This window comes from Eublepharis macularius, chromosome 11 (genome assembly GCF_028583425.1).
Source record: "Eublepharis macularius isolate TG4126 chromosome 11, MPM_Emac_v1.0, whole genome shotgun sequence".
Taxonomy (NCBI): Eukaryota; Metazoa; Chordata; class Lepidosauria; order Squamata; family Eublepharidae; genus Eublepharis; species Eublepharis macularius.
In genome coordinates, this window is record NC_072800.1 from 8,892,557 (window position 1) to 8,906,559 (window position 14,003).

At 42.5% G+C, this 14,003-nt stretch overlaps 1 protein-coding gene across 1 annotated transcript in view; it reads right to left on the minus strand.

Moving 5' to 3' along the window:
- Positions 1 to 14,003, minus strand: part of TMEM245 (transmembrane protein 245) — a 79,113-nt gene that overhangs the window by 34,868 nt on the left and 30,242 nt on the right. Inside the window, exons 7-8 of the mRNA XM_054991071.1 lie at positions 12,402 to 12,506; positions 11,389 to 11,471 (exon numbers count right to left, since the gene is read on the minus strand). Of these exons, the coding sequence (XP_054847046.1) occupies positions 11,389 to 11,471; positions 12,402 to 12,506 (188 nt within the window). The remainder of the gene's footprint in view (positions 1 to 11,388; positions 11,472 to 12,401; positions 12,507 to 14,003) is intronic.

Below are 14,003 nucleotides of genomic sequence, written 5' to 3' on the forward strand. Positions count from 1 at the left end.
TTCCAATTCAGCAGCCTCCCGTTGAGCTACAACCTTTCCTTGCCTACAGACAGCCCCCCAATCTTAAACGACTTCTCACTTACAATCATGAATCGGCCAGCAGAGTCACCAGCACAGGTACCAAGCCCTGCAACAGACCCAGATGCCAGCTCTGCCCCTATATCTACCCAGGGAATACAATTACAGGACCCAATGGCATCAACTACACTGTCTCTGGCTCTTACAGCTGCTCATCCTCCAACCTGATATATGCCCTCATGTGCCAACAATGTCCCTCTGCTCTGTACATTGGACAAACCAGCCAACCTCTACGCAAAAGAATAAATGGACACAAATCTGACATTAGAAATGGAAACGTCCAGAAACCAGTGGGAGAACACTTCAATCTACCAGGACATTCCACCAAAGACTTAAAGGTCGCTGTGGTTCAACAGAAACCTTTCAAAAACAAAATCCAACGGGAGGCTGCTGAATTGGAATTCATATGCAAATTTGACTCTGTCAAGCGGGGACTGAATAGAGACTATGAATGGTTATCACATTACCACAGGTAACAGATTCTCTTTACAGAGGCGTGATCTGGGGGAGCCCAGTGACGCCTGGTGTGGGCTTTCGGGGACCACAGTTCTCTTTGTCAGATGCAGCTGGCAGGGAGAGCTGTGGTCATCGAAGGCTTATACTACATAGGAATTGGATACCTTCACTGCTACAAACTGACTGCACACCAAAAGGAAATGTTTACATTTCCAAGCAAAGGAATGTTTTGATAGCCTCCATGCTAATTGCATTCTGCCTTCTTGTGATTTATGCCCCCTCCCCTTTTTTCTCTCTCTTTCCCCCTCCTCTTCTGTATCTGCCCAGTTTTGATCAGGCATCTGACGAAGAGAACTTGATTCTCGAAAGCTTATGCTATAATAAAATTGGTTAGTCTTAAAGGTGCTACTGGACTCTTTTTGATTTTGCTACTACAGACTAACACGGCTAACTCCTCTGGATCTATGACCTTGGAAAGCACCGCATTCAGCCGAATGGAGAGGAAATCCATCAACCTCATGAAGAAACTGGCACAGATACAAACAGACATCATCTTTCTTTCTAAATGCAAAAGACTGGACATTCTACCCAAGGGACTTCGTGTGAGGAATCCATTGAAATCCACTTACCACACAGACTACAGTGAGAAACTATGCAACACCTTATCCAGGAAACTCTTAATTCACCTCATTGGACTGATGTACAGCAAGCAACAATGGATCAAGCAAGAGGTCTCTGAACTAGACTCTTCCATGAAGTGCACCCCCTCTGCACAGACCGGTAACTGGGAGATGTTTGCCACAACCAGAGAAACTATTTATTGTAATCTATTCACTGAATTACAGAACAAGAAGGAGAAGAAATTCTCAAAACTCCTGCCTGCAACAGAGAGCAAAAACACTTGGGATCCAAGCAACATCATCAATCTTTCCAGTTACAAGCTGAGCCCAGCAGAGGAATCAGTCCTCTCACGTGGACTATCCTTTTGCCCAGCCAGACCCACACAAACCATACAACTTTGTGGAGACCTGGAGGCCTATTTTAGACGCCTAAGACTGAAAGAATTCTTCAACTACTCTGCTGGACAAAATGACGAACAAAGCACTGAACAGACACCATCACAGCAGCCTCTGCAGCCCCCACCCCCCCAACCCAGCAATACACAACCATCGTTACAAAACTCCAGGAAAAAGAATTCCACATGGACACCGCCTGAGGGCCATAACTCCTCATTGGACTTTTACATTGAATGCTTCCGTAGACGGGCTCAGGCTGAGATAATTGACAAACAACAACACCTAAAGCAGAACCTCAGCCGTGGAGAAAGAGAGGCCATAAACAGCCTCCAAAATAATTCTGGCATCGTAATCAAGGAAGCTGACAAAGGCGGAGCGGTTGTCATCATGGATAAACAAAATTATATACAAGAAGCAGAAAGACAACTCTCCAACACAACATTCTATAAAATACTACCTTCTGACCCCACTGAACAATACAAAAGGGAACTCAATAAAATATTAAAAACACTCCCCATGGACATACAAGAATGCATCCATACAGACACACCCCAGGAACCACGACCAGGAAGATTCTACCTACTACCCAAAATCCACAAAGCGGGTAACCCAGGACGCCCAATTGTTGCAGGAAAATGCACCATCACAGTAGGAGTCTCGGGATACATGGACTCTATCCTCAGGCCCTATGCCACCAGCACACCCAGCTATTTACGGGACACCACTGACTTCCTCAGGAAAATACAATCCATTGACAACCTACCAGATGACACCATCCTAGCAACCATGGATGTGGAGGCCTTGTACACCAATATCCCACATGCAGATGGATTGCAAGCCATACGGAATATTATCCCGGACAAAACCACAGCAAACCTCGCCACTGAACTTTGTCACTTCGTGCTCACTCACAATTACTTCGAATTTGGTGACAACTTATATCTACAGGTTAATGGCACAGCCATGGGCACACGCATGGCACCACAATATGCTAACATATTCATGGCGGACTTAGAGCAACGCTTCCTCAGCTCCCATCCACTGGAACCACTACTATACTTAAGATTCCTGGATGACATCTTCATCATTTGGACCCATGGGAAGGAAGCCCTTGAGAGATTTCATCAGGACTTCAATAACTTTCACCCTACTATCAACTTAAGCCTGGACCACTCTACACAACAGGTACACTTCCTGGACACCACTGTACAACTACATAATGGACGAATAAATACCACCTTATACCGGAAACCAACAGACCGATACTCATATCTACATGCCTCCAGCTTCCACCCTAAACATACCACTCGGTCTATTGTCTACAGCCAAGCCTTACGTTACAACCGTATCTGCTCCAATGCTCTCGACCGAGACTCACACTTAAGAGATTTACAACAAGCATTTTTGGGACTACAGTACCCACCAAATGAAGTGAAGAAACAAATTAACAGGGCCAGACTAGTACCCAGAAACAGTCTGCTCCAGGACAAACCTAAAGGAACTAACAACAGAACACCACTGGTTGTCACCTATAGCTCCCAGCTCAAACCGATCCAACGTATCATCAGTGAGCTACAACCCATCCTGGAAAATGATACCTCTCTCTCAGAAGCCCTGGGTGGAAGACCTTTCCTTGCCTACAGACAGCCCCCCAATCTTAAACGACTTCTCACTTACAATCATGAATCGGCCAGCAGAGTCACCAGCACAGGTACCAAGCCCTGCAACAGACCCAGATGCCAGCTCTGCCCCTATATCTACCCAGGGAATACAATTACAGGACCCAATGGCATCAACTACACTGTCTCTGGCTCTTACAGCTGCTCATCCTCCAACCTGATATATGCCCTCATGTGCCAACAATGTCCCTCTGCTCTGTACATTGGACAAACCAGCCAACCTCTACGCAAAAGAATAAATGGACACAAATCTGACATTAGAAATGGAAACGTCCAGAAACCAGTGGGAGAACACTTCAATCTACCAGGACATTCCACCAAAGACTTAAAGGTCGCTGTGGTTCAACAGAAACCTTTCAAAAACAAAATCCAACGGGAGGCTGCTGAATTGGAATTCATATGCAAATTTGACTCTGTCAAGCGGGGACTGAATAGAGACTATGAATGGTTATCACATTACCACAGGTAACAGATTCTCTTTACAGAGGCGTGATCTGGGGGAGCCCAGTGACGCCTGGTGTGGGCTTTCGGGGACCACAGTTCTCTTTGTCAGATGCAGCTGGCAGGGAGAGCTGTGGTCATCGAAGGCTTATACTACATAGGAATTGGATACCTTCACTGCTACAAACTGACTGCACACCAAAAGGAAATGTTTACATTTCCAAGCAAAGGAATGTTTTGATAGCCTCCATGCTAATTGCATTCTGCCTTCTTGTGATTTATGCCCCCTCCCCTTTTTTCTCTCTCTTTCCCCCTCCTCTTCTGTATCTGCCCAGTTTTGATCAGGCATCTGACGAAGAGAACTTGATTCTCGAAAGCTTATGCTATAATAAAATTGGTTAGTCTTAAAGGTGCTACTGGACTCTTTTTGATTTTGATACAGTTCAATGTGAGCTTTTCAAAGTAGCTATGGGGCAGAAAGGAAGCTTTGATAGAGCACAACAGAGGGAAACAATCAGCTCAGTGGACAGATGGCTAGGAGTCATCTAAAATTCCATGCTGAATGGCTCCTTCAAGTCTGGAAAATGTGAAGAGGTTCAAAGGACACCTAAAAACATTCCCAGGCTTGGCTTGCAGGGGGCTAGAATGACCCCATTTCCCAAAATTGCAATACATTTCAATTTGAGCTTTTCCATGTAGCTATGGACAAAAGGTAAGTTTTGAGAGAGCTCAAACACAGGGCTTTTACCTGCTTCTACTATATAAACAACAATTCAGGTTGCAAACAGTGGTTTCCTTGGGGGTCACTGTGACTCCTCAATTCCAAAAGTAGTGTAATACCCCAAAGCCAAAAGTGTGATATTTTTGCAGAACAAATATCTATGGATATAAATTATGGAGAGAAATGTTACTTTTCACTATTTGCTCCACCTTCCTATAAAATGGAGATAATGGGTGTTAGTCCATCTATTTATACATGGAAACAGTGCTAAAATCATTTTTCAGTATTTGTTGGGGTCAACAGAACCCTCATTTACAAGTATGCAAAGTATTTTCATTTTCAAGCCAAGTCTATTGGGGACCAGAATGACCCACTTTTGATGAACCTCAGACTTAAAAAAGAAAGGAAGTGTGGAGGGAAGAGAGGGACTTCAGGGCACTGGAGTTCATTGAGGAGAAGGCATAAGAGTTTGGTGTCCATAGAGTTTTAAAATGGGTAAACCTATTTTTTTCATGACTTTTGGGGTCAAAATAACCCTGTTTCCTTGGGAGGGTTAAAGCAAAAAAAAATTGGTTACAAATGTATATGCTAATACAAAAATTTTTGAAGATCAATATACAATTTAAACCAGAAGCCTTTTGTTGGGACTAATGGACAATAGTTGGAAAATATATATGGTATCCGGGTACAGTATTAGCTTCAATGGATGACTCGATTGTGAAAATGATGGGAGTTAGTGGAGATGGCTAAACTTACAGCTCTGATCAGAGATAAAACACTGTCTACTTTTATGATTAATTGGAAACTCCTTATTGACTTTCTGTGTGAGATGAGAAAAAATGAACTGATGATTTGCAGATTTGATTTCTAAGAAGATAAACTTGAGAAAAATAAATAGAAGAGGGCAGTATCGAAAAGGTAAATTTTAGAGGTATTAAAACTCCAAGTATAATGTGTTTAAAGGTATGATAGGTGCTGTAGAGGAAAATGGAAAATGAAATATGTATTATTTTTATTTGTTTTTCCTTTCTTTAATTTTTGTTTTCTTTTTCTCTTTTTCTATTCTTTTTTTTCTTTTCTCTGCCCTTTCATTGGACTTTTAATATTAATAAAATAAAAAGTATTTTTTAAAAAGTCAGCTTGGAGGAAAACTTTGAGCCTACACACTAAATGTTGGTTTGCTCCAGAAAGGAGTTCCCAAGCTACATAAAGTTCATAATTAGGACTGACTGCATGGCAATTCTGTGTCAATACTCTGATATCAAAACTGTTCCTTTTGGCCGTGCCAAGATGCACTATTTCAGACCCATTCCCAAGAAAAGGAATGCAGAGGCTGTAAATAAAGATCAGCTAGCAATTTAACTCGATTCTTTCCCAAATGCCTTGCCTCATTTTTACTTATCTATTAGGTCTATCAGTGCTGAAGAGGACAGTGCTGGAAGAGAGGTAGGCACATATTCCTATATACCACAATGCTGATGTTATATGATGACAAGGAAGACAACAGACATAAGCACCCAGTTTATGGCCCTGTAAACAGGGTTGCACTTACCTGTAACTACTGTTTTTCAAGCGGTCTTCTGTGCAGGCACACATTGGGACTGCGCATGCACAGGCCAGCCACGGAGAAGATTTTCAGAGCTTTCTAGAAAACTAGGAGTGCCCCTCCTCCCTTTGGCGCTTTCCGACCAAAACATCACATGTCCAAGAGGACGACCGCTATTCTCTCAGTTCTCTCCATGCTGCTACCAGAGACCCACCGCCCCGAAACGAAGGTTCCAGAGAGCTCACAGTGGGGCAGGAGGGAGGGATGTGTGCTGGGTATGACTTTTAAAATGTCAATTTCTGCTTTATAATAATAATATTTGATTTATATACCACCCTTCAGGATGACTTAACACTCACTCAGAGCGGTTTACAAAGTATGTTACTATTATCCATACAACAAAACACCCTATGAGGTAGGTGAGACTGAGAGAGCTCCAGAGAACTGTGACTATTTTGTATTCAATTTGATGCTATTAAAATGAAGTCTATTCTGGAAAATGTATTATGTCTATGTAAATAATATGTGAAATCTATCTTCTGTGGATTATCTGCTCTCCAAGCATCTGAGAGATTGAATTCCAGTAATATTTTTGTCAACTTGTTTTCCTGTGTTCTCTTCTATATTTAAATAATTACATGTATAGATTTGTTGCCATATTCACTCCCTCTATATTTACTCTGGGTTCTTCTCTCCCCTCCTTGCTTTAATCCCTCCATCCAAACATGTAAAACAAACTTAAACTGTCTAAGTGTCCCATCCACTCAATTCTGAAGTGAGACAGCATAAGTTATTATCACCTATGCCATACTGTGACACCTTTACGGGATTCATCCTCCCAACTTCTTCTCCACACTCACACCTTTAACCCATCTTACTTAAATTGTTAATAGCATTTTTAACAAAGTTTCTCAATAAGACTGATATTTTAATTTAAATCCTTTCATTTTGAATCTATTGTATCTTTAAGTTAAAACTGACCCTTCACCTTTGTAGCTTTCCCCTCATTTAACCTTTACTTGTCTTGGAAGTTTGGGACAAGGATGCATTCCAGTTTTTTGTGTTGTCTGCTGAGTTTATTTCCTTCTCTTTATTCTCCTTCGCCGTACCTGCCATTTACTTTGTTCTTTTCCACCACCACCATCATCATTTTCTTCTTCATCTTCTGAGTCCTTATCTGTAATGTTGTCACACTCGCTTGAGAGTTCCAGGTGTAAGTCCTTCAAGATTCCCACTGCCTTTTTAAAAGAGGTAGCAGTGTAAATTTTATTTTCTCTTTGTATAATTAATTTGAAACGGAATCCCCAACGGTATTTTATCTTAGCTTCCTGTAATTTTTTTTGTAACTGGGCGCAGAGTGCATCTTCTCCCAAGCATTTCTGAGCTTAAGTCTTGCATGTTTTACTGCATAACATGCAAAACATACAATATCTCTATGTGTTGAAGTACCTGCTGCTTTTAAAGTCGCAATTCTATGAGCATTTTCCAAGACTGTTCTGTTTAGTGGGGTGTCTGGGACCAGGAAGTTAAACCAGTTGATGAGAAATCCGACCATATTTTCTCCCTCTGCATACTCCTCCACCCCATGAATACGAATGTTTGTATGGCGACCTCTGTCCTCTAGGTCTGCTATTTTCGATCTCATAGTTCTGTTTTGGTACTCCAATTTTAAAATCTTCTCATGATGCACTTTAGTCATACAATGTGTTGTTTGGCAGTCTCTTGCTACTGTTTTCACATTATCAGCCAATTCCTTTAATTGGTTGTTTATTGGTTTTAACAATTCCCTCCATCCATCCATTAATCCTTGCTTCAAGTTCTGTTTTAATTGAAATAATTGGCCTTCTATACCTTTTAAGATTCTTGCAGTTTCATTATCTTTCTCTGCAAACTTGGCAGCCATGTTATCAGCTCGGCTTGTTATAAGAGGCTTATTTTCTCCATTATCTCTTGAAGGAGGCTTTGTTTATGCTGGATGTTTGAACTCTTCAAGACATCTGGTTTCTATTATGGTTGGGTTTGCCTATGGCTGATGCTATTAAGCTTGTATTTAGAGGCTTTTCAAGCATCTAGGTGTGGAGCACTCAGATTAAGCCAGTTTGGTATAGTGGTTAAGAGCGCGGGACTCTAATCTGGAGAGCCGGGTTTGATTCCCCACTCCTCCACTTGAAGCCAGCTGGGTCACCTTGGGCTAGTCACAGCTCTCTGGAACTCTCTCAGCCCCACCCACCTCACAGGGTGTTTTGTTGTGGGGATAATAATAGCATACTTTGTAAACTGCTCTGAGTGGGCATTAAATTGTCCCGAAGGGCGATATATAAATCGAATGTTATTATTATGATGTTATTATTAAGCATCCACCATTATTCAGCTCAGCTCTGCCCCCCTCCCACTGCCCCCATTAGCAGATTCAAGGAAAAATTGGAGCAGGGGAATTCTGCTTACAGCATTTGCAGTCTACAGTGACTGAATCAGAGAAGAAGCATTACTTAATCTGCTGGCCATCAACAACAATAACGATGACCACTAGAATAAAGTATAAATTTGCTAAAGGAATGCAATAGGGCCCTGACAACAGCCAATGTAATGAAAGTTTGTGTGTCAAGGACTTCTTGTCCAGGGGTACCCTTTCTGAAGACAAACATAAGATGTTCTTTAAAAAGATTAGCATGGAGTTTATCTAAACCCCACTTTTTAGCCCAAATAGAAACTCAAAGAGGCTACAACATTTTATGCCTTTCCATTCCATCCACACACCCTGCAAAGCAGGCCAGGCCCAAGATGCAACATGCAGGATGCAACAGGGTCAAGGTTACAGGCAAGCCTTTCAGACACAATGGCATTTGAATCTGGATTTCCCAGATCCTACCCCAATGCTTTAGCCACTATACCAAACTGGCTCTTGTTAGAAATAGGGGTGTACACTCCAAAAATATTCGGAAATACCGAATAAAAACCCGAAGCGGCAAGCTGCTTCGGATTAGGGTATTTGAATCACTTCAGAAAGCTCTGTAAAGATATGGAGCATTCCAAAGTGATTCAGGGGGCAGGGTTTTCTCCCAGCACCCCCACCCCAAATCCTGCACTTACCCCCCCTCCAACCCACTTACCTGGCCCTTTAAAGATCCCTTTAAACTATCAGCTGGCAGGCAGCAGGGCTGCACCCTCTGACACCCGGCAGAAGCCTGGCGGTGACTCTCCCGGTGCTGAGAGGGAGGGGAGATTTCCCCCCTCCCACCGGGAGAGCGAGCGCACTGGGCTGTTTCTACCCGGTGTCAACGAGATGGGGAAAATCTCCCTGTCTCTTTGACATCAGGGAGAAAAAGCCTGGCGGCACCAACTTTCCCGATGCAAAAGGGAGGGGAGATTCCCCCCCCTCACTGGGAGAGCGAGCACGCTAGGCTGTTTCTTACAGTGTCAAAGAGACGGAGTGCTGGACGGGGACTTGCAGGCTTATGTCTGCTTCCTCATCACCCCTTTCACCTGCCGCTGACAGGGCCAGGGAAATCCCTGGCCCCATCAGCAGCGGGTGAACAGAGTGCCCGGTGGGGAGGTGCAGGTTTATGCCTGCTTCCTCACCGCCCCTTTCACCCGCTGACTGGACCGGAGAGTTCCCTGCCCCCGACAGCTGCGGGTGAATGGAGTGTCCAGCGGGGAGGTGCAGGCTTAAGCCTACTTCCCCGCCATTCTCTTCCCTTGATGCAAGAGAAGCAGAGAGAATCTCCCTGTCCCTCTTGCATCGGGAGGGCGCCACCAGGCTGCTGACGAGCAGCTGATTCAGGGGTTTAAATTCCCCTTTCCCTGCCGCTGTGCAGGGAAATGGGTATTTAAACTCCTTGACTTGAAGCTTCCCGAAGCTATACAAATAGCTTCAGGAATCTTTGATTCAGGATTTCCAAAACAGACCTATCATGCTGGGGCTGTTTCGGAAATCACAAATCTTTGCGAATTGGGTCCAATTCGGGTATTTTTTCCGAATCGGAAACCCGAATCGCACATTCCTAGTTAGAAATAGTGTCATACAGGAATGACCCCAGAGACAGGATGAACATAACTGCAACAAGAACTCCCTTCTAGCAGTGGCAATTGTAATGCTGTAGAGTCTGTTTCATGTTAGGACTACTAAAGAAGGCCTGTGCTAGGCTTTGTGTTCTTTATTTCTGCTGAATAAAGTTACTCTGTGTTGACCAAAAGAGACCCTCTGACTCATTGACTGTTGAATCTTACAGCAATGAGACTGAGAACTCTGGGGAGAGCCAGTACCATTCCCTAGTAGGAAAAGGATTGTGGGCACGCATATGGAACCAACAGGAAAAAACTGCTTTCAAAAAGCATTGGGCTTAGAGATGCATGCCCAGACAGAAAAGAAGCAGCTAAGGAGCCCCAATCATTACACTGATGGATCCAAGACTTGTCATTATGTTACTAACTTCTTTAAATGCAGTTTTATTCTTCATTAGAATGACTATTGATAGTTAAAAAATTATGAGAGAAATGTCTCCCAGCCTCAAGTATGAGGTGAGGGAAAAGCAGAGAAAAGCAATGGAGATCCTCTTTCTGCTGCAGCAAAAAGAGAACTGAGGGAAGAGTGCCCCTCCTCCTGGTCATGTGATTTTTTTTGGCAGGGAAACAGCAAAGGAAGGAGTGGTGCACCTAGTCTTCTAGAAAGCTCTGGAATTCTTCTCCGTGGCTGGCCTGTGCATGGACAGCCCCAATGTAATCCTGCACAGAAGCCACAAAATTAATTCTAGGCTGCCATAAAAGGCACTTTTAAATTATTTTGCTTCCTTTAGGGAAATCTTGCTCTCCTTTATAGACTTTTGAACCTGGAGGACACTTAGATCTGCATTTTAGAGCACAGCTAATCTTAAATTTGCTTTGTTTGTTTGACATGTGCATCTAATGACCTACTTCATAATCAGGGCTTTTTTCAGCTGGAACGCGGTGGAAGGGAGTTCCGCCACCTCTTGAAAATGGTCACATGGCCAGTGGCCCCGCCCCCTGATCTCCAGACAGAGGGGAGTTTAGATTGCCTTCTGTGCCACCAAGCGACAATCTAAACTCCCCTCTGTCTGGAGATCAGGGGGCGGGGCCACCAGTCATGTGACCATTTTCGTGGAGGGCAATTTAAACTTTAAAAAATTCCCCCCTTGTTCCAGCTGACCCAAAGTGATGTCACTGTGCGGTCCTGCGTTCCATCACTGAGTTCCACCACCTCTTTTCCCAGAAAAAAAGACCTGTTCATAATTAAATATGAACTTAAATCAATTACCAAGAAGCCTATGTTCATCTCCCCCTTTGCCTAGCACAGACACTCTTGCCAAGTAAAAAAATGCTTGCTGTTGCAGAGCCCCCTGCTTTCAAGTATTAAGAGAACCTTCATACACGATTGGGTATGGCATTCACAGGATTGTCCTTTTGAATTCTGTCACATTACTTCAGTATTCTTACTTGGCCCATTCTGGGTGATTAGCTACAGTTTCATTGATCAAGCTGCTTGTGACTTCAATCATGTGTACGCTTTCTTGATGCACCTACGTTCAACAGAGAGAGGGAGAGGAAAATAAAGTATCAAGGTAAGAACAGCAACGCTGCATGACCCTATAAATAGTACGTTCTAAGCTAACTGGAATACATTCAAACAAGACTTGGGTCCAGTAGCATCTTAAAGACCAACTAGGCAAAGCACCCTTCATCAGTCAAACTCTCGAAAACTCATCTTGCTGTTCTACTACAGACCAACACAGTACCCACCTGAAACAACATTCAAATAAGTTTCCAACAATGCTTCTATAAAGCATGAATTTAAAACCTTTTTTTAATTTAAAGTACTTACTGTACACAATATGAACTATTTTGAAAGAGCTCTGGTGAGACAACGGTCTAATTATATAAAAAGCATGGTTGATTTGTATTTCTTAATTCAATCATTTGGAGCAGTACTTGAGTTCAGAAGAGAGAGGCATAGCTCCATATGTATTCAAAGTGAAAAAATTAACGAGACATTTTACATATTCTCTTATGTAAAGCAGAACTTCACCATGAAAGTGACAACTGATTATATGAATATTTGAATCTGCTTTAAAATGAGTCAGACCATTAAACTGCCAGATCTTGTGCCCCAAGGGTCTTAACTGGAGATGCTACAGACTGTGTCTGATACTTCCCACATGCAGAGCACACACTCTACCCCCTCCCATCAACTATTCCATGTATTTACTTCCTGCGTTGTGGTTTAGCAACACTTATTTTAATAACAACACTTCTGTTTACAGTTCTAGCATTATTATTTTGTGTGTGAGGCATTATTTCCCAAGGTATACTTCTACGAAATGTCAAAATAACCTATTAATACACACTGATACTGATCAAGCCCCCAGCCAGCAGCATTACTCCAATTGCAAGTGGAAACAAACAATGGAACATGAGTAAGCTCAGCAGACAGGAATAATTTGACACAGTACCTTGGCGGTGAGGAGAAGAGCAAGCAGAAGGGTTCCTATCACTAGCACAAATATAATAAAAATGCTAATGATTTTATCTAGCATTTTCTCCAGCCAGACAATCATCTGTGTCAAGAAAAAAAAAGAAGTCATTGAAAAATCAAGAATCAAAACCACCTGTACACATACAGAACCCCTTCTGGCAGCTGCTGTCTCAGCAAGATAATTTTCATGGAGACTGACTGCAAGATAGGGTGCTGAACATACCCAAGAACTAAACACATAGTATGAAAAGTTAGAAATATTAAAGTGTGAGTGATTCCATAACTCAGTACCACAACACCAAGTGAACATCTAGCAAAGCACTCAAAGGCTTAAAATTTAATTATCAAAACTCCGCAACACTTCAGACATAGACTATGGCTTGATTTCTCATCGTTTAGTACTGAATAACCTGATGCCCTGCAAGCACTGAAACTCTTTGTGGACTCTAAAGGAATCCACTTCAGGGGCCACACTACACACAGTGCAAAAGATCTGTGATTAGGACCTTCTACGCTTTAAAAAAAAATCTACTTAGAAGATTGAGGAAGGTGCCCTAGAGGGAAGGATATTTAACCTTTCCCTCCATGCCTCTTCCATGATTTACCACACCACACCAAACCTGCAGTTAACTCTGTGCGGTAAGAGATATTTTCAGGCACAAGTATGTGCAGGATCTTTCCCCGAAGGAAACAAGAGAGCTGCTCCAGGGGCACCAAACTAGCATGAAGTACAAAAAGCCCTTTGGAGTATACAATAACCAAAAATATCACAAATTCATGTATTTAAAGTGCTAAAGTGCTCAATGAAATCAATTCAACCATACAAAATATCTTACTTCATATACACCAAAATTCAACGGTGGTAGAAAGAATCAAAGTTCATTCATACAATGCGTACAGCAAAGTGCTTGGAATCAGTTCATAACAGTCCGTAACAGAGCAAACGGGTTTCACCGGCATGTAAGGAGTCCAGTCCCGTTTCACATAAAAGGCTTCTTCACAGGCAAAACATAACGAGCATAACAAGCAGTATCATTCCACCATTACAATTACTTCTGGACGATCTAGATCGTTATGTTTTGCCTGTGAAGACTTTTGTGCGAAACAGGACTGGACTCCTTACATGCCAGCGAAACCCAGAGGTGGCATGAATTACTCATGAGGAGGCATCTACCAATTGAAATCTACATGATCGTGGCAAAACTTTGCTCTGTTACAGACTGTTATGAACTGATTCCAAGCACTTTGCTGTACGCATTGTATGAATGAACTTTGATTCTTTCTACCACCGTTGAATTTTGGTGTATATGAAGCAAGATATTTTGTATGGTTGAATTGATTTCATTGAGCACTTTAGTACTTTAAATACATGAATTTGTAGTATCTTTCCCCAGCAGCTTTGGGTGGAAGGAATTAAATCTTGAAAGAGCTAGAGGATGAAAGACTTAAACACCCTCTTTCACAGTAGCCCTTCTCCAATCTTCAAAAGCAACCATGTTGGCCTGCTAATCAACTGTTTGTTTTTTAAATGGCAATACCTCATCCTGAATCTTATGTTTAGAGTCTCTTGTGGCCCTGA